The sequence below is a fragment of the Paroedura picta genome, chromosome 9 (assembly GCF_049243985.1).
Source record: "Paroedura picta isolate Pp20150507F chromosome 9, Ppicta_v3.0, whole genome shotgun sequence".
Taxonomy (NCBI): domain Eukaryota; kingdom Metazoa; phylum Chordata; class Lepidosauria; order Squamata; family Gekkonidae; genus Paroedura; species Paroedura picta.
In genome coordinates this window covers 56,596,093-56,617,256 of record NC_135377.1, presented here as the reverse complement: position 1 = coordinate 56,617,256, position 21,164 = coordinate 56,596,093, and the positions used below count along the sequence as shown (strand labels likewise).

Here is a 21,164-nt window from a genome sequence, read left to right as displayed (position 1 = left end):
CTTTAATTCCTTAAGGCATGTTTTGAAGAAATTATGGGCCAGAGGTTTGGATGTCTGCATTCCTGGGTTCCCAGGTAACATGGCATAGCACCCCATTGACAATGCCCTGGTGTCAATCTGGCACCAGGGCTGGTGCACCAACATAGGGGCCAGAAATGGGTGGCCATAGAGGAATGTACCGTAGCATCCTCAGGTTACATATTTATTACCTCTGGTGCTAGAATAGTGATAGGCCGCAAGAAGGTATAATCACTCCCATTAAACTCTTTTTAATCCCATTTTTAAAAAAACTAATGCACATTTTACACAAAAGGAACCAACACAGATGAAGCAGGCATGTACTGGAGTACAGACTAGAAACATAAAGCCCAAAGAGATTAACTAGATAGTCTAAAGAGGTGCATTGTTAACTTGCAATCTTTGCATTCTTTCTTCCCTTGGACCAGTCCAAACTTTTTGGGCTGGTCTAAAGCTTGCCACACTTAGTCTCACAATCACCACTGATTTTTAGGGCTTGTAGCTGGATACAAAAAGTTATCTGTTCTCCCTGACATGTTTCCCCATAGCTGTATTTGCATACACAACATGAGAATTTTATGGCTTCATTCACATAGTTTCGTGTATTTTCTTGGATGCAAGCTGCTCCTCATTCACAGTATTTAACCCCTTATTTATTTATTTATTCAATTTATATACTGTCCCTCATTATGACATCTTGGGATGGTGTAAATTTGGAAGAAGGAAGATGGGGCTCCCCAGAGGTAGATTTTGTATATTTTTCAGTCCTGCTTAATTTTTTGGGCCCCCTCACCCACCAAACTTTCTTTTCAGGCTGCCAGTTCTCTTCTAACTTGGTATCAGTTGCCAATTAGTCCAAAACATATTGTTATGGTATATGGAAGTCAAAGATTGAGAACTGATTCTCAGTGGATTGTTAGTAGCAAGTTAAAACAAGCAGAAATCCAATCCATTGGCCTACTGAGTTTTGGAAACCATCAACAAAATGGATGCACTATTGTAGATGCACAAGACAGACAAAACTTGGGTCAGAGTTGCTGAAATGTGGCCAATGTTAATATTTTTCTTTTACAAATTTTCAGTCAAAGGGTATCAATATATCTTTTAAAACATATTGACATCTTTTTGGTGATCTGCTTTTATCTTCATAATAAATATTAAAATTGCCTCTACTAAAAACTTGGATTCTGCATTCAGATTAAAGTCAATTTGGGCCCAATTAATTAATGTAATGGGCTCATTAAACTAAATTAAAAGGCTAAGTCAATCATATGGTAGCTAGCATTTTGACATTTTACTGTACCATTCAGAGATTAGTGTGAATTACGCAGGGGAGTTGATTCGGGGCTCTAGGATGTCATCGCATGCAAATCAATCTCCTGAAGGCAGGGAGTTTCTTTCTTAATTCAACAGTAGGAACAAGCCACTCAAACTTTTTATCTTCTGAAATATACCTGACCTTTAAAATTTACCAAATAACTAGGAAACTGTTCCTCCATAGACACACATCCAACACCCACCTGACCCTCAACCATTACAAAATACGGCTGCTCTAGCACTTGCTTGCCAAAGTATCATGGGAACGATTGGGCCACATATTGTTCTTCCCTTCCTACTTGTTGCGTCAACCCTCTTTAGGCTGCCAATTACTCTGACTTTCTATCAAGGGTTCCAGATCACCCCTACATGAAATAAAGTGTGAGAAAGAGTTAGATAATGGACATTGTTCCAGAGGGACAACAGAGGGAGCTATTGTGACAGGCAACCCTAGCATGCTGCCAGTAATCTGCTCACCACTTCCTCCTCCTCCCTCCCCACAAGTGCGGTAGTGCAGCCTTGACCTCCTGAGATCCATTTTTAAAAATCCACATATAGTCACACCTGAGAAATTCCTAATAGACCTACCAACAGTGCACTATTAAACGGCACTATTAAACACTTCCATTTTCTAACAAGCGAGTTACAACAAAGTTGGCAGAACCAGATTCCTTTTAATTATTATTTAGCAATTTTACACTTGGTGTACAAAGAACGCTTTAGAAAAATACCAGCTGGAGTGTGCAAACACCTGGAGTGTGCAATGTCATCAAGGGCCGCAAAGACTGCCAAGAGGCACAACCCTCTGGAGAGTCACAGCAAGAGCTTAGTGGGTGGGTGGGAGGGATTGGAAACTTCATCATCCCCCCCCATATTGCAATTTCAAAACTTTCCAAAGAGGACTTTGTTACCTTGTCTGAACTTGTGAAAACAAGCACAGTTCTTGCCCAGCAAAGGGTGTGGATTTGCCCTGATGGGGCCTTAACAAAAATCACTTGCTGGCAGCTTATATATACAGTGGCTGGGAAAACAGGGCCTTTCCATTGACAGCTTTTCCCCATCTCTGCATCACTCACCCACCCCTGGAAAGACATCTAGGACCTGGTAGTATAGCAATAACTGCCTGGGACACATCTTATATAAGATGCTCGATAAGGAATTCAAAATATTTTGCCAGGCATCTCTGCATGAGTTAGTCTGGTACAAAGAAGGGGGAAGAAAATTAGTGCAGCTTTTAAAGTTGCAAGGAAGTAGGTTCCGAGAACTTGCAGGTCCCCTGCCAGCAACTTTCATTTACTAAAACAACATTCAGATTCAGTCCTTCAGCTGGGCAACTTCGTGCAGGTATGCACCCAACAGCTTGACACCTTGAATATAGTTGTACCTGTAAAGGAGAAAATATATTCATGTCAAACAAAGAAAAGTGAACAGATTCCACCAATGGAAAGATAAACTAGAAATAGGGCATGTGTTTGTGCAACTGCCAGATTGCAAGGTAAGAGCAGAGCCACTATTCTAGGCAGCCCATCTAAGATCTACAGCTTAAAAGCTTCTGCAGATTCTTTAAGAGCTGCTTTCCCATGCCTTACCTGTTGAGTTTCTCGTTCTGTGAATGGGCTCCGTCATCTGCAGATCCAACAGGCAGCAGCATTACGTTCTTGCCTGTCGCTTCTTGGAAGGTTAGCGTGACAGGAATGCTCCCACCCTCTCTGGTCAAGTCTGGCTCCACACCAAATACTTAGAAGGGGAAGGGAGGAAAAAAGAGAAAGGAATTTTTGCCCTTTTTCCATACCAAGCATCCACTGACACTTAAGGATATTCACCTGACGAGAGAAATGGACACGGGTGGTGGTAAGGCTAACTCCCTCAAAGACCAAATTAGGTATTAATGGTTCTCACTATTGTTAAGTTCCAAAGTACAGTCACACAAGGCTCCAGCTCAGACTGAGGCCACAACATGGTTGGTGAGTATCTTTCACCAAAAGTATAGAAGGATCTGAATCATCCTATCACAGCAAGCTGCCTTATACTGAATCAGACCATTGGTCCATCCAAACCAGTACTGTCTACTCAGACTTGAAGGCTCTCCAGGGAACTAGGAAGAGATCTTTCATATCACCTACCAACTTATCCTTTAGCTAGAGATGGGATTTTCTGCATGCTAACAGAAGGTCTACCACTGAGCCATGGCCCCTTCTCAGTGCCCCTTCATAGGCTCTTTGTGTGAGAAACTGTACCTAAGTGCTTCATGTATAGCTTTCCTGGGTGACAATAATCCTTACAGTTTAGAAAAAAGCAAAGAATCCATCGAAAGTCTCCCATGGTCACAGCTAGATACCAATGCTCTTCAACCATCTGTCGGTTTCTCTTTTCTAACGAGCTCAAAACTATATAAATACATGTAAATCCTCAGGATGAATTTTGCCTCTTTGTGCTCTTCTATCTCCAGCAGAACTAAAACACAAGAACATTACTGCTAACCCATCATACAGTGTTAACGCAAGCCAAGTTACATGGTTGACAACTGTGATCTTAGAAGGGTCTAATGCTGCTTGAGCTTGCACTGTCAAACACAGCTTTCCTCACATGCTGGTTCTCCCTCTGAAAGTGTTTTCTCCTTAAGGAGCCATATCCTTTACCAAATGCCTGCTTTCACAGAGCTGGTTCTTCACACAAGACCACACATACAGCTGCTTGGGGCACCATAATGCAAAAAAGGCAACAGTTCTTGAAGGCCTCTGTCCCTGCGATGGCTGAAGGATAAACACGAAGGCGTCCATCAGAGTGACTGAGGATACCAAGGCTGTAAGTGCCTGAACATATAAATCAGCCTAATCTGGATACCTACTTCAGAAGTTCATCTTAAAGAAGAAAAACCAAATTGATTCAAGTGGAAACAATACAAATCCACTGTTGATATGGCAACTTTCCTGACAAACAATCCACTATAAACCTGTGCCAGTCAATGGCAGAGGTGGAGTCAAGGTTTCCTGCATGGCCCAGCGAATGGGCCTTTTTAGTAGTGCTGGCAGAGGCATTCTAGTAAACAGAGCATCTTTACCTTAGGCCAGAAGGCTTGAGAGTGATTCTGTACAAGATCTACTGACCTGCTTTCATGGCTCTTCTGCCAGCCATGTAGTGGGGATGGTTGAAATCTGATACCCAAGGTTTTCCACCATGGCCCAGGGAGACTTTGAATTTATTGGGGCTGTGCAGTTCGGCAAACTTTTTGGACAAGTAAAGCTGAACCTTTGACAATAAAAAGGCACGACCAGTTAATACAACAGAACTAGAACTAAACTGATGTCCAGAGCTTGGGTACACATCCTTCTTTAGATAGCCAAGTAAGTATCACATTTCCACCTAAAACGTCACCTCCATTGTGAGATAAAGCTTCCCAGACCAAATATTTTCAAAGCTAATCCCATGTAAATCAAGAACATTTTAACATTTGTGTGTGGGGCTGATGGTTGGGGCAGGGCTCTATAAAAGGCAAACAAACAGCAGAGATCTGTCTGCACAAGTCCTGCCAGGTCACAAAACAGGAACTTCATATGTTCCATTTTCACTCCTTCCACCCAATTCACCATATTAAACAGCAGGTTGTGCTACTGAAATAGAGCTCTAAAATTCATGGATATTTGTAAGTAAAAAACTTTACAGGTCTTCTAATTTCAGAACCCTGATACAAAGATGTCTGTGGCCCGTAGCTCACAAATATGAGAATCCTTGTAAAAATAAAATTGCTTCTCAGTACACAAAGAATATTTAGTGACATTTGAGAGTGGAACATAATTCTGTTTAGGAGTCCTCTGTATCATACAGTTTCAAGTTAATTTCTAATCACCTTCTTTTGCATTCTTACTACATGGAACACAAGTTCAACAACTGACATAATGGTTAAGACATAATGATAATGTACTTATAAGCTCCTGCCCTCTGAAAAATTCAGAGCAGTGCAGAACTCTGCCATATCTCTTATCCCAAGAAGGATGAATTGTGGCTACTTGATCTAACTGCTCAAGAAGAAAGATTTAAATTAACCCCCCCCCCCCCCCAAAAAAAAACACAATCCACACATACCTGCTCATTCACAGCTTCTGGAGTCATGTCTGGAACTAGTCTTATGGAAAATTTGCCAATAACTTTCCGTGGAATCACAGTTTTGGCCCCGGATCCTGAGAAAGCTCCTTCTATTCCGTGGAGGGATAAGGAGGGATATCTCCACCTGTGCATCAAGACCTCTTTCTGGAGAAGGGGGGGAATGAAGATATGAGAATCGATTGTGAACTCAATTTTGTGTTCACTCTACAAGCCATATAAATTAGGTAGCTGTAAACATACCAACCTAAAATGATTGTATTTTGATTTTACTGGCTTCTGCTGTTATTGTGTATATATTCCTGAATATGTATGTTTTTAAATGTTGTAAACTGTCCCGAGCCAGCTATGCTGGAAGGGGAGGTTCATAGAAATCTAATAAATAAATAAAAGGGTATAATAAAACACAGATTTCCCCACCTTTGCTCCTTCTGTTCTGTGAGATTAACACAGCAACAACTGTCTCCCAAATAGTATATAAGCCTCAGGAATACCTTACAGGTGGCAATTTTGATCATACCCTTTCCAGTCATATTGCTCTCTTTCCTTCTCCAGCCAAACTGATCTTTCATGGCTGGAGGAGCCGGAGCCAGCAGAGGGGAAAGTATCACACCTTGGTTTCGTGCAACAGTCGTGTGGCTCCAATGTCTTTCGCATACTCCCTCAGATCAAAGTCAATTCGATCGTAAAGCTGCTGCTCTTCCTCAGTGAGAGAAGCCACCATATCATACAGCCCAGGAATCAGGATCTTCCCTCTCTTGTCCACTAGCGATCCTAAAAGGCAAGAGAATGCAACATCACAGGCAAGCCAGGTATCTTACGACAGGGGTAGTCAACCTGTGGTCCTCCAGATGTCCATGGGCTACAATTCCTATGAGCCCCTGCCAGCAAACGCTGGCAGGGGCTCATGGGAATTGTAGTCCATGGACATCTGGAGGACCACAGGTTGACTACCCCTGTCTTAGGATACAGCCTGCTGTTGTCTACAATAAATACCATTTATTTAAAAGACTAGTATCAAAGCCCATTTTAAAAATGAGCTTTGAAATGGGCAGCAGGCAGGAGGGCATGAAAGGATGGCCGCGGATCCCTTTAGCCCCCCCCCCCCCCCCCCCGCCAGCAGCAACAGGGCTTTGGGGCCCGCAGGGAGGCTCCAAACCTCTACCTGATCCCCATATTGAAGGGAAGATTCTTTAGAAAAGACCTCTCCACATCCTTTAAATGCTCATTAGTACTTTTTTATTTTTGGCAGTGTGTTTTAGAAAAGTTCTGAATCGGTAGTTAAGCTCCATCTAGGACACAATTTGATTTATAGCAGATCTGGTTTCCCTTCTCCAGGATACAAACCAGGACTAAACAAACGCTGCCTATTGTTCCACAAGCCAAGAACAGTCACACAATTTTACATGAGCTTATAGGAAAACAATGCCGCCTCTTTGCTATGGTCATTTGTGCAGCATCAACTCTTCCAAGACTTTGTCTACAGTCAGCCAGTTACATGCTCCTAGTTACTAATTTCTAAAAGATTAGAAATTATTGCTACTGGCCAAGTCCAAAGTGTTACCCCTGCAGAGAATCTTCTGGGAGAGGACAAACTACAAAGTTTTCTTTTGAACAGCTCACATGACCTTTCATTCTTTTGTTTGTTTTTTCATGGAGCCTAGAAACATTTGCCAGAACTGTCACTTAAGTCAATCTGACAGGTTTCCCTTCAGGCAAGATTCAGGGTAAACGACACAGCCACAAATAACGCTGGGCAATATGCAAGATGGTACACAAAGGCACTAAAGACAGTCCAGGCAACAGCACAATATAAATGACTTTAATGCCAACTCTTATTTATTTATGGGACTTGTTGCCCGCCACTCTCTTAAGAGAGGTGAGCAATAGCAGGCTTGATTTGAACTCCATGAGGCAGCAGGCTAAGCTCCTGTGCTGAAATAACAAAATGTCATATAGTGTCAAAGTGTTTAGAACAAGGAAATACACAAGGAAGTTTCGCCAGTGAGCAAGGATTAGGGTAAAGTGGCATCTTTACACCGCTCCGCAGAAGCGGTATAAATAAAAGGCTAAGGTGTGTGGGGTTGGGCTCAGTCCGGGATGGGGAAGAGGCCCCATTGGCCCTGGACTGACAAGCGGAGGGCCCAATCAGTGGGCGCTAAACACCTGCGGAATAGGCCCTCTGCTTGTCAGTCCGGGGCCAAGGGGTCAATTGGCAGCTGTGTGTAACGCTGTTGCCAATTGCCCCCTTGGCCCCGGACTGATGAGGCTCCCAACCAGCCCACCCCCAACCTGGGCCGCCTTTGGCCCACAGCCCACGAGGCCCTCATGGGGGGAAGCTTCAGGGCAGTCCAAGGGGCATCGCAGACGCAGCGGGGCTGTCCCTTGGCCTGCCCCAAAGCCCTGGAGTCAGGCGGGAGGCGGGCAAGGGGAGGCTACAGGGCAGGGCCAAAGTACAGCTTCGCCGCGTCGCAGACACAGCGGGGCGGTCCCTTGGCCCGCCCCGGAGTTGGCTGAGAGACAGGCAGGAGGTGGCCGCAGAGACGGGAAGGATGGGGCCGGGGGGGGAGGCCTTCTAGCGCCCATTGTATTCCATAATACAATGGGCTTTAAATCTAGTTTTAATATAAATCCAGTGAGCAACCTTTCCCCACTACCCCAACTTATCTGCCACAACTAAGGAGAAAGCAAACAGTAGTAATAGCTTTTGCCCAAGCTAATTTTGTCTCCTCCTCACCCGGAGACATGATTAGACAATATAGAAGCTGCCTATACCACCTGCTCCTTCTGTGGCAGCCCACTAGGGGGCATCCTGCTAAGTTCCTCTTTCCCATGGAAAAAATCTAGAACTGACATTTGTCAGTATCTATGAAGTATCAAGCTGCAGAGTAGGGCTGGCGCCTTCCCATGAGATCTGCTGCACCAAAAGCTATCAACAGACCCATACTCCAGTTGTTCATGGGGGAAAAAAACCTAGAAGTAATCCTTGCCCCGATGTCCATTCAAAAAAATGCATATGTACACGCAAATGCTGCAGGTAGCAGAGGTGAGTGGTAGGGGAAACCAGAGGAATAACCTGCAGTGGCAAAGGAGGGGAAACAGAGCAACAGAGGTTCTCTAGCTACAGCTGGACAAATAATTGGAATTGAATGAGCACAGACTTTTTGATCCTTACCCATCAAAGTGATCAAGTCTGTCATAGCTTCATGAACAGAGCCACCATATACTCCTGAATGAAGGTCTTTGTCACTGCATTCCACCTGCAGGGTAACAAATGAAGGCCATTCAAACACTGCCTGGACTTACATGTTAATATACCAGAATTTAATGGCCTGCAAATTTCTATGCCGTTGTGTATGTCAGCTTAAGATGCTGGAGGTACATGTAGGCATACACATATTGTTACCTGCAAATAAACCTTTTCTAAAACAAATGTTTCAAAGGAGGCTCATGCAAGCCTCCTAAATTTTGAGGCTGTTTATTTAAAGCTCCAAGGATTGCTCCACACAACCAAACTTCTAAGCTCATTTTTACAAAAGCACTTTGCTACCTTCGCTACCACTTTGCAGACCTTCCATCGGGCTACCTTACTGTATAGCAAGTGCCCAAGATGGCCTTTATACAGGCCTCCATTTCCATTACCTGCTTTTGGGTTATACAGCTGATGGGTGACTAGAACATCCATCAAATTAGGGCCCATGATTATCCAAGTCTGAGCAAGAGACGACTTTCACAAGGATTAATCCTGTTGCTCTGCCGAAATAATGCTCTGAATAATTTTACTTGTGGTCACAGTTAACTAGTTCTTGGAAATCCATTTAAAACTTGCAAAGTACTTGTTCAGGACACCGGAATAGCATCGTTACTATATGTGGATTTGTAGATAGAAAAATACTATCAAAAGAGTCTAAACTATGACGAACTTTAGCATTTAGCCACCTTCAGCATTCTTCTGTTCACACCAGCTGGAGGATGCTGCCCCTTCAAAACAACAATGTTTGCTTAGTTGAAACAGTCTCACATTATATCCATTTGGAGTACATTTACATTGTGGCTCTTTACCTCTATGAAATAATAGCAGATGCCTCGGAGGCCATAGGTAATGCAGGGTTTCTTCTTGCCCAGCCAGTAGTTATCAGAGATACAAACATAGTCCACGTCCTTGAAAAACGTGTCCTTTTGTGCAAAGATCAACTCATCAAGGCCTTCAGAGCCAGATTCTTCCATACCTTCTAAACAGAACTTGACGTTTACTGGGATTTCCTAGAAGATAAAATGGAAAAGCATAACCAATATACACAAAAACTAAACAATTTGTGGCAGTAAAAATTCAGTCAACATTAGGGATCAAAGCGCTGGCATTCTTACCTGTTCTCACAAACTCTAAGATGGGACTGGCAGAGAAAAGGCTAAATAGGAATTGGTGCTTAGATTTCCCAAAGTTAAGCCCAACCCTCAGGCATTGTTCTACACAGCCAAATACAAACAGCTGAACAAATCAACAATTACTAGTAGTCAAAGTACAGGAGAAATTAGAGCATAACATGTGACATGTCACACACAAGATATATTGGTTTACAACTATTTGCCAGTAGTACCTGGAACTAGTAAATTGATTTGCCTTTTTTGACAATTATCCCAGAAGGAACATTCAGGTGTCAGCATTCTGTATCTGTCATCAGTAAATCATATTCTGTACATGTACCCCCATCTTATCCTCACAAACAACCTTCTGTCAATTAGGCTGACAACATGTGGCCCAAAGACACCAAAGCAAGTTTCAGGGCAGAGAATCTGAACTGGAACTTCAAGATCCTGATCCAGATCACTACATTAGTGTGACTTTTCACAGACTATTTTTATAATTGTGTCAATGATGGGCTCTGTTGTGGCCAGCCACTTTTAAGATATGGTTTGTGTTTCCTGCAGTCTGGCTTGACATACCACAAGCCACCTGCAAATCTAGCAGCTACAGTGAAAAGATGATGCATCTTCTCAAGCATCAGGCACAAGGATAGGAACACACAAAGATGATCAACCGAGTAGGTAGTTTTGAAACAAGATTGCCCCTTTGCACTTTAAGGCTAAGCTGCATAATTTACAGCTCCTCAAAGTGCAATCCTCTTCCAGATAGTCTGGCTACAGGTAGACTGCATGTACTCAAAGTTCTTCTGTTTTTTCCCCATCTTTAGAGGAATATTAAAAGGCCAAGCTGAGCCATGAGTATAACAGACGCATAAGCAAGAACAGGAAAGCTGCGCATACACCCATCTTAGTGCAGCCTCATTGCAGACTTGAGGGGGGCATTTTTTTGCATAATGAACAGAGCACTCACAGTAAGCCACAGGACATGAAGAGCCATGGCTCAGTTATACAGCATCTGCTTGGCATGCCAGAGGTCCCAGGTTCAACCTCTTGATATCTCCAGTTAAAAGGATCAGGTCATAGGTGACGTGAGAGACTGCCACTTTTGATCCTTAAGAGCCGCTCCCACTGGGAGTAGACAAATATTGACCCCAGTGGTTTGATTCAGTACTAGTAGCTTCATGTGTTCATCTGACTTTCAGGAGGTTGCCTCATAATGGATTCTTCTGGGTCCAAGTATCAAAGTGGGTGGGTTTAATTTTTATCTTCAACAAGACGCACAATGCCTTAGTACCAAAGTCTAGATTTTGATCTTTTAGAAAGACTGCAAGTTTAAAAGAAGAGTGATATACCTGTTTCGTTTGTTGATAAGCTTCTAAGGCATTCAGCCAGGCAAGCACTGGACCTTTGTCATCTGTTGACCCTCGGCCATACAACTTCCCTAAAGCAGCACAAAAAGCAGCAGTGAGAAAAGGGGCGGGGGCTTCTCTCCCCGGGACGCCCAACACTAGTTCACCCTGCACAAGACAACTTCAGCATGTAGCACAGGCACCATCTGTTCACAGCTTATCAGTTTGCTTTTGTTTTATAAACTAAACTATCTCCTTCCCTAAAATCCTAATCATGGAAGTTCTTTCTTTGAAAACATGCCAGTTGGCCACTTGGTTGTGCAAGGTGAAGGGATGACTTGATGCTCGAATGAGCTCTGATAATACACAGATAAAAGCCTCATCTATGTTGTGTAAGCCTCATCTAAGCCACCCTTCCTCACCATAAAGAGCACAACCAAAGATCTCTTGGGGAATGTCATGCACCACATCAGTCTTCTAGATCACAGAAAGAGCCACACATCCTACTACTTGGCCAAAAGCCTATAGGATTGCCACAAGCTGATATAGTTTGCAAGACTCGCTTCCTGTCATATTTGTGAATAAACTGGTGCCTTACTGTAGAAACATTTCCCATGCCTTGATTTTACAACGCAGGAACCTGAGCAATTGCTGCCTGGGTACACACACTAGAGCAGGAATTTCAGGTTTCAGGCCCAATTCAAACAGGACACCAAGCAAGCAAGTCTAAAGCAGCGATGAAGAACTGCATACACCCAACCACAAGTTGCCTCATCACGGCAAATAAGGAAAGCATAGCTGGCTTGTATGCTGGCATACCAACTGAGGCCCTCAACTGAAACCTCTGTAGTGTCAGCAAGCTACCTATCATTATCTATCCTTTGCATGGCATGTGAAGCCTGCAAGCTTGATTGAGACGGGATATGCACACAACACGTGAAATTCTTCTTGTTTCAGCATAACATTTAGTTAGGTGTACATCTGAAGTTACGTGGAAAGGGCAATAATCATTAGTGCAGCCATTCAAAAGGTGTGCCTGATTCACTTTCAAAGCACACTTTCAATTACAAGGAAGTCTGCTATTGCTTAATAACTAGGGGACCCTTGGCTAGCAAGCTGTAGCATGTTACAGTTGCTTTGATGCTAGTTTGGAGATGCAGGCATTAGCTTAGTCATCAGCCTTTGACTTAAAGAGTACCAGCTTATCGGTTACTGTAATGAACAAGTTGGAAGACTATGCCCAAAGAGATGCTGAGGCAGCAGTGGGGAAAAGCCATGGTATCTTCAGCATTTTGCTAGTGCTGAAACCAGCAACTGTTATTAAAACAAATAGTCTCCTTCTCTGGGGAGGGGGAAGGACACTGGTCTGATCAATATACCTGATTAAAGGAGCTGGCTTTAAAAAGTGCACTAAGTAGGCTTATTTGCAAATGTACTGACAGTCTGTGGCTACAAAATATTATGCAAATTGATGACAAAAAGATATTTCAATGGCAAAGAAAAGCGATAGGTTGGAATGCAGCCTGGATAGCCTGAAGGAAGGAACAGGAAATTAAGGAAACAGTAAGAGAGGTTTATCAGTCCGTAAGAAACAATGTATCCTGGTCTAATTAGAAGCAAGATATGGATTTTCTCTCTGAAGTTAAATATTCAGAGACAACCTGGATATTGAATGGCATCTTGCAAGTCTTACCATCTCTTTCTACCAAAGTAAAAGGCTCGCTGTCCCAGCCATCCTCTTGCGCTGCAGGCTGAACATCCAGGTGTCCATAAACACAAACTGTTTTCTTGCTAGGATCAGAGCCGAGTTTGCCTAGAATTATCGGAGGTAAAGGAATCTTCGAACCATCCGGGAGCTAGAATTAGAGATGGCAAGTTTAATGATGAAATGTGGTCCAGAGAGTTTTCCTTAGCAGCACAGTAGCAGCTGCATTACAAACGTCTATAAATCTTTAAGCCTAAGAAGTGGACTCCTAAAATCTACTACATTAACTACAAGGACCTTATGAACCACATGGTTTCCTGCCCCTAACCCTTATCTGCTTGGCTTCTCCCAGCACTCTAAGCCTAACCTATTTTCTTACGCTATTGTAGATGCACTTACAAAGGTCTCCGGCCACAGTGCACAAACATGTGAAAAATTTGATATACTGAATAATGTAAAGAAACATGGTGCTGGAGACTGGAATGCCAGGCTGTCAGGGGAATAAGGACATAGCATGGATTCCAAGGAGGTATTTTCCTCTCTCCTGACATGTGGCCTTAATGGGACCAGAAGAAGATGGAGAACATTCCTCCCCATCTTTTAAAAACGTTTGTTGTAAAATGTGACAATATAATAATCTGCAGCAAAAATTATGTCCACTCAGAATTCAGTACTAATTAATGTTCTGCTTAGGTTTCCAATTCATATTTCAACAACCTTTTTGACTCCCCTTTCATGTATGCCAAAGATCAATGCATTGTGCAGTAAAACCAATACAGTAAAGAGAAGAGTGGCTGGATTTGCCGTCAATAGACCAGGTATACACTGCAGGGAGTGGGGGAATTGAACACCCCTCTCCAAGACATCACTGATGATCTTAAGACTGCTAGCCTCCAGGTCGGACGTGGAAATATCCCAGAACTACAACTAATTTCCAGAAGACAGATCAGAAGCATATGGCTGATCTGAAGGGCCAAGTCTATGACATCACCGCCCTGCTGAAGTCCTTCCCCTCTTCAAGAGCTGCCCACCCCAGTTTCTACTCCCTACATCTCAAGCAACTTCCCATCCCATATTTGGCAGCCTTAGATAGCCTCCAATCACTTCTGGCTAGGCCTGAAGCAAAACAGCTCAGCCCACACAACAGAACAGGCTCAACTTGATCCTAATTACTTTAGGGAAGACAACTTGAAGGTATTCACTGAGCAGAAGGGAAAGGTCCTAAGGAACACTGAGTTCTGTACAGAAGGGACTCTGGACAATGCTCTGTTGTCCTGCTTACATGTTCCTTTAGCACCCCTACCTGGGTGCTCCTCCCAGTGCTTTTGCCAGCTACAATACAAGCTGCCATCTACACTAGAGTCAAGATTTCTCATTGTGCAGGAGCAGTCTGGTTCTTGTCAAATATGACAATCTCTTCCAGAGGGTGTGTTAGGATTCCAAAGCCATGCATGCTCCTGTCAGAAGGACCACCAGCTGCATACACTGACATACCACATTAAGGATCTAGGGAACAGAGGGAAACTCTCTAGCAAGTCCCCCCCCCCACACACACACACAGACATGCCCAATTTCATGCCTAGAGGCAAGCCGCCTTTTCCCTCCTTTCTCCCTGAACAGTTTTCTGGCACGTAAAGCACACACAAAGGTACACTTGCCTTACTTTCTCCCCAGTTTCCCCTTTGCAATGTTCCTAATCACAACTAGAAGCATACACTAGTGGAGAATTTATATCCAGTCTATCTTTTCAGGAAAGAGGGTCGGCAAGGAAGCTGGCTGAAGATGCTTTTCCTGAGCGGTTCCTCAGTGGAACAGGCTTCCTCAGATGGTGTTGAGTTCTCCTTCTTTTGAGGTTTTTAAGCAGAGGCTCAATAGTCATCTGATAGAAATGCTGATTTTATGAACTTAGGCAGATTGTGAGTTGGTGGGCAGGAAGGGATGTGCCAGTGTTTATCTCTTGTGGCCCTTCCTTGCATACCCAGGGAATTGTTGATCGCTACTGAAGGACGGTAGGTGAATTTGCTCTGGGCAAAGCTCGATTCTGGAGATTTTTGGTGGGGGGGATCACTTGGGCATGAAAGTGGGGTCACTGTGGGTGGGCAGGTAGTTGTGAGTTCCTGCATTGTGCAGGAGGTTGGACTAGATGACCCTGGAGGTCCCTTCTAACTCTATGATTCTATTCTAAATTGCATGGGCCACCAGTTGCTGATCAGATCAGTATCACCAGTGTGCTTGTGAAATGCACCCATTTTCAAGACACCCATTAAACAGCTTTGTGGTTCACCACAACTTTCCAGCAACTTGCTTATCACAGTCCAATTTCCTGCCCCAAGACCAATACTGGCAGTCTCCAGGGGGAAATCTTGATCCTCCACCTACCATATCCCCCTCCCTTTCCTTGATGCTTCATGGAAGGGAGACCTAGCGGACTGTGATAGAAGAGAATTCTCTTCTCAGTCTTCACTCCTGTGTCTTAGAAAAGACAAGCAGGGAAACAGAACAAGGTCCATGCAAAAGGAAGACTTCTCTCTTATGCATCCACTCACCCATCTGCAGGAGTGAATAGCTCCCGCAGGAAACCACAGAGGAGGAACGAGAGCAGGAAAGGAGATTCTCCCTTTGCTTTGTTCACTCTTCTCCTATCCTTCCCCCAGCTAGTTCAGAAAGACAGAACAGGGACCAGACTTGCCAGTAGTCAGGCTGATGGTGAGGGCAAGCTGAATGTTCTGTACTTCCACGGCCAGCCCTCGCAGGAATTACTCTAATGATTTGATCATACAAATTGCATATCATCCCACTGCTAATGGGCATAGCGGAACTATGGTAATTCTCCAAACCAGGCTTGAAAAAATGACACTGAATGAGCAATTAGGATTTGACACAATTATCTCTGCAATGCTTAAATTGTTCCCTCGTTCTCTAGATACTGCTTTCATCAAGCTCTTCTTACCGTCTGTTTCCCAATGTCTATCAGCTCTGTTGTGCCACCCAAACGCTCAATATCTTTGGCTGCGACTTCCATCATCTGTCGGATGTCTCCTCTCTTCTCTGGCCATGCCGACACGCTCTGGATGGCCACCCACTTGGCCAGACGCTGAATGCAATAATTTAGGGAAGAAGAAAAAAGAAAACATGATTCATCTTATACAACTAGGAGGCATTAGTAGTGAGCATCTACACAGCACTTTAGTATTTATACACACCAATGTAACTATGTACTGCAGAACAAACTGAGGCTATGGTTTGCCAAAGGCCATCTACAGAAGTATCTGCAGAGGTGAGATTTTAACTGGGAAACCTCCCAGATCACAGGATTTTCTTAGTCCCTAGTTATATCTGTTTTAAAAAGAGATACTGCTAGAAACAGTTTCAAATACTCTGCAGGGAAAACAAAGAGCTTCTTTTGGTTTAATGTGCATGCTCAAGGAGTTTCATTGGTTTTAATCCTACTAAGAATACCACCTTTCCTGCCTCCCACCAACAGCAGCCCCCCAAAAGCCTTCCGAAAAGTGGTGCTGAGAGTTTTATGGACAAGAAGACATGAGACATTGGGTACTATAAAGATGAAATAAGGCAACTCCTCTGCCAGCTCTCCTACCCACTACGTTTCTATGGATAGGATAGGAGATGCTTTGTTGGTTCCAAGAGGGAGGCAAGACTTAAGTTACCCAACTTCCCTTTACCACAACTCTTTTGTGCTCTTTTGCCAATGGCTCCAATGATTCCCAACTATATTTTCCTGACCCTTTCAACACCAACAAGTTTTTATATCAGGGTGAAATCAGCCACTAGATAATCAATGCAGCTGTCATGCAAGAAAATTCTGCGGGATTGCATCACTGATGGGGTTTCTCGAAGCCTGAAGAATGTTTCAGGGGTTTCTCAACAGAAAAAAAAGTTAAGAAAGGCTGCTATACCCCAATCAAGCAACTTTCTCACTTAGAAAATGCAATTCCCAAATATACATCTTTGTTGCTGTGACATGACTAGTGCTGCTGGGCCAGGTCATGACATAGTAGTTTTGGATTCCTGAATAAGCAAAACCCTGCTACACTTTCCAAGTGCTCTACTGTTCTCTAGTTCTTACTGAAGCAATACAACTTGATCTGGGCTGTACCACTTTACATGCCAGGACAGGGCTAACAGGACTGAACACAACTACATGCAAAACAATTCCCATCATATAGAAAACAGACAAGCGGCTTTGGAATCCCCTTTTCACACAGGCTGACTTATCACCAAGGATCAGGGAAACACCTCCTCAATCTTGTTTTAGACCGTCTGTAGTTGCTTAATGTGAACGTTGCCCTACAGTGCAGTTTTAGGCATCCAGTGCTGGTTCTTAGGACATTTTTGGTGATGGTTTCCTGCAGAATCACTCGGGTCTAAGCCCACTGGAATTATCTTTTCCAAGGGCTTCCTCCTCACTCTGCAAGGCACAAAACCACCAAGCTAACTCTGATCATGGATTTAGTATTAATTTATATTGTATTTTTTAAATTAATTGGACATTGTATTGGAATACTAGCAAAAAAATGGTTGTATCTAAAACATACAATGGGCGAAAGCCCCCCCCCAAAAAAAAAAGTGGCCGAGGGAGGGAGTGCTGTTGGGGACTCCATTCCTCCCCCTCCTGCCCTGAAAAGGCCCACTGAGGCCTCTTCGGACCTGGGTAGGCCTTTTCAGGGCTGGGGGGGGGGAGCGCTGGCAGGGACTCTGGTTCCTCCCCCCCCTCGCCCCAGGCAGCCCTGCCGAGGCTTGGTAAGGCCACGGCTGGAGCTGCTTGGTGTGGCAGGAGCATTGGCAGGGTCTCCCTCCCTCCTTCCCCCACTGGACCCACAGTCCCAGGGCCTCAATCCTCCCTCCCAATTCCCGCTTACCAGGCTGGGACTTTTTCCAGATGGAAGAAGTTGGAGGGGGATATGGTCAGGGATGGGACATCCTTATTGATTGGCCGTTTGTTAGGCGGACAGCCAGTCAGGGACGGGACAGCTAGGACAGCCTACCTCATTGGTAGGCAATGAGTGCCAACTCCTCCCAGCACCCTCTTACAGTTTTATGTATATGTTCAGAGTCAGATGTTAGTAACCACCCCAAGCCAGCTGTGCTGAGGAGGGGCGGTGAAGAAATCAAATTAATAAGTAAAGAAATAATACCATTCAAGTGTCTCTTGGGGCTGGTGCAGCCTTCATGCTCTCAGTTTCCTAACTAGGATTCAAGCCCTGGTTAACTAATATAAGCAAAAGTTGACATCAGTGTAAATCTTACCCCAGGGCAGGGAAGCAAGCTGTATGTAATCTGGCAGCCTTGAGAGTGAAAGCTATAGTTGCATTTCATGCCATGGCTAAGCAAATTACAAAACGAAAAGATATTCCAAGAAATGGGTGCCTCTGGCGATAGAATGCTTCTAAGCCCATAAAGAGATCATTCCACCCTCTCAAGACAGATGGAGTTTCTCCTCCTCTGCCATCACTCAAGACAAGCAAAGAGGTAGGGGGACAATGACTGCACCACAAGAGCTGTTTCCCACTCTGTCCAGTTACTTAGGGAAAGAAGTTCTTACAGCTCTGTCAGTAAATACGCGATCGCCTGGCAGCAAGTAAGAAGTCTTCCTTTGAGCCAGTGCAGATGGGGCCACTTACCTCCACATAGAGATCCTGGTGTTTATCAACATGCTCAAAGAGGGCTTCAAGGTCCAATGGCATTTTCCAATCAGGATGGTGGGGCTGAAAAATCTAGGAGATGCAGTAAAAATATATATGGAGATTTAGATCAGGATTTCCATCAGTTACAGCCACAAAATGAGTCAGAGAGAGAAAGAGACTTCCTTTATACTTTAGCGTCTGTCCACTCTGAAATTGCATCGCTGCAGTTTCACATATGTCATGAGGACTTTAGAGACCGAGGTAGCTCATTGTGAAATAATTCTGCAGATCACATGAGGGGAATCAGCAAAGCAAGGAAAGATGTGTCAGCTATCTGCTCCAAATGTTTCAAGCTCTGTGGAAAGTCATGTAACATTTAATTGAGGTAAATTTATGCAGGCCCCCAGCAGACAGCCAATCACTATTTCCTGCACAAACTCCATTGATCTCAGGGTGTGTCGGGTATGAACAGAGGCCTACCAGCACATTTGTATGTTACAGCAAGCTGTTCAGGAAAATCAAGTGTCTCCTCTGGATTTGCTGTTATGTCAGGAACAATGTAGCTAATTAGGTTTGAGATTCACTTGTTAAAAGAACTTAGCATCTCAAAGAACAGGACACAGGGTATTCTGCTGACTTACTGCTCCACAGTAATCCTTCACAACAGGATTTTCCTGTGTGAATGAAACAATATAATTGTTCTAGTGGAAAGACAACATATCTAATGATGTGTGGATGCAGCTTCAGAATTTAATCTGGAAGACCTTACAAACAGCAGCTATGGGTTAGCAGCTGATCTGCCAAACATTGGAATCCAATGTGCATGAACCCTGCAAGTACTCTCCATGGTGATTTGCAATGAAAGCATAGGTTCCTTCATGTTTTAAAGTTGCAGTGCCTGTTATCACAAAGCTGATCTTTTCTGGGGGGTCAGATGAGCAATGGCAGTCATTGTCAACTTCATTCTGTAGTGTTCTTACACACACAGACATCATGTGTATACTTTCAATGGCCAGGAGTTTTTACAAGGTTATGGGCAGATTCAACTGGATGGCATACTTGCATAATTGCCATCACAATGGAGCGGAATCTCACAGACAGTAATTCCAAATATTACAGCTGGGGGGAGGGGAGGATGACTGGCTACATAGACCAGAGGTCCCCAGTGCACCCTGGCACCTGCCAGTACCTTTCCTGGCACCCTCCAAGTGCTTTTATTTATTATTATTTATTTATTTATTTATTTATTTAGATTTATATACCGCCCTCCCCGAAGGCTCAGGGCGGTTTACATTAAAACTAATCAACGATACATGAAACAGGGTGGTGCTAGGTGGAGTTCTTTTTTCTATAGGACTTCTGATTGGTTGTGCAGATTAAAAAGTGGCCTGTTACACATTACTTCTGCCTACAATGTTGAACCGACATATAATCTCAATCCCTAACATTTTATGGGTGATTCTGCCTCCTGCAGCAGTCATTTTATGAAGGTGTCCTCCCCCCCCCTTGACAGGACGCCCAAGGTGCCCACAGACTGATAAGGATTCGGGACACTGATGCAAACTTTGGGGGGGGGGGGAGTCTGACCACTACACAGTCTGGCCTTTCATAGGACACATGAACCCAGCAGTACCCAGACCAAACTCCTGTCAGGAAATAAAAGACAATGGACAAGACCTCTTGAAGGAACCAGGTTTCTGGCCTTCCATGGCTCTTGCAAAGTAGCTCTAATGCTCCTGGGCAAGAGCCCATCCCACTCTTACCGGCATTTGGGTCCCTTATCTATACTGCTCCCTTCAAGGGACCCTTTGACCTCTCAAGGCCAGCTAGCCGCGCCACCAACTCCTGCCGAACAGGGACAGTCAGAGAGAGGGTCCAGCACGTGAAGGGGCGGGGGTCTGCATTTGCTCTCTCCTGGGGGGAGGGGGGGCAAAGAAGCCCTTCGCGCCGGCGAGCTCCAAGGCCAGCCTGGGAAGGCCACCCCCCCCCCTCTCTACACACACACACACACACACACAGCCGCCCCTCGCCCTTTTGCTATCCTGGTAATCCCGTTGGAGCTCGGGCTTGGCCCTTTTGAAGCCCTTGGTCGGGGAAGGGCGGAGGTGCGCCCAGGCCATTCAACCCCGGAGAGAAGCCGCCCCCCTTCCCCTTCCCCGGCCCACGCCCGCGGCGACGCCACCCACCCTGCGGCCCGGGGCAGGCCTCCATCTGCGAGCCCGGAAAGTGCGGCGGAGGAGACCCCCGCCGCAGCCCCTGGCCAGGATCAGCGCCGCAGCCATGACGGAGCCGGGCTCAGGCGCGCAGGCGGCAGCATTACAAAGCCCGGAGCCCGGGGGGAGGGAGGGAGGGAGGATGAGAGCAGCGCAAATCCCTCCGGGCTCCTCCTCGCCATCTGCCCTTCGGCGGGAGGCGGAGGAGCGCGGAGCGGACCGGAGCCCGGCAAACTTTGCCAACTCGCCCCCCGCCCCGGAGACCCCCGACGGCTCACCCCGAACCACGCAGCCCGCTCCGGCGCCGGTCCAAGCGGAAAGAAGCCAAGCAGGGAAAGCAACCCGTTTGGCAGGCTTCAAGAAAAACCCTTCGCCCGGGAGCCCGCCCCTCCGGACGCCGCGCCGACCAACCAGCGCCCGTCGACGCGCCTCGGCCCCGCACCATTGGGCC

General features: G+C 45.1%; 1 protein-coding gene across 2 annotated transcripts; it reads right to left on the bottom strand.

Moving 5' to 3' along the window:
• Positions 1-1,989: 1,989 nt before the first annotated feature.
• LOC143844990 (cytosolic non-specific dipeptidase) lies at positions 1,990-21,153 on the bottom strand. Of its 2 annotated transcripts, none has more exons than XM_077352904.1 (12): positions 20,992-21,153; positions 18,498-18,590; positions 15,806-15,949; positions 12,844-13,006; positions 11,154-11,242; positions 9,499-9,699; positions 8,612-8,696; positions 6,050-6,210; positions 5,419-5,583; positions 4,443-4,584; positions 2,925-3,072; positions 1,990-2,719 (listed from the first exon to the last, which is right to left on the bottom strand). In XM_077352904.1, exons 2-12 carry the CDS (start codon positions 18,558-18,560, stop codon positions 2,650-2,652), a joined length of 1,431 nt encoding a protein of 476 aa, XP_077209019.1. In that variant the 5' UTR covers positions 18,561-18,590; positions 20,992-21,153; the 3' UTR covers positions 1,990-2,649. The 2 variants fall into 2 exon arrangements, with proteins under 2 accessions (XP_077209019.1, XP_077209018.1); XM_077352903.1 differs by lacking the exon at positions 20,992-21,153 and adding an exon at positions 20,687-20,797.
• Between the last annotated feature and the right edge of the window lie 11 nt (positions 21,154-21,164).

What these genes read in the sequence shown, in the direction of transcription:
- LOC143844990 (XM_077352903.1), bottom strand. Translation starts at nt 20,782, where the DNA reads ATGGCTGCGGCGCTGATCCTGGCCAGGGGCTGCGGCGGGGGTCTCCTC. An exon ending in TAGACATTGGGAAACAGACG is followed by an intron (nt 13,007 to 15,805) that starts GTAAGAAGAGCT and finishes CTCTAATTCTAG; the next exon opens with CTCCCGGATGGTTCGAAGAT. An exon ending in CAGAAGCTGTGAATGAGCAG is followed by an intron (nt 4,585 to 5,418) that starts GTATGTGTGGAT and finishes TTATTGTCAAAG; the next exon opens with GTTCAGCTTTACTTGTCCAA.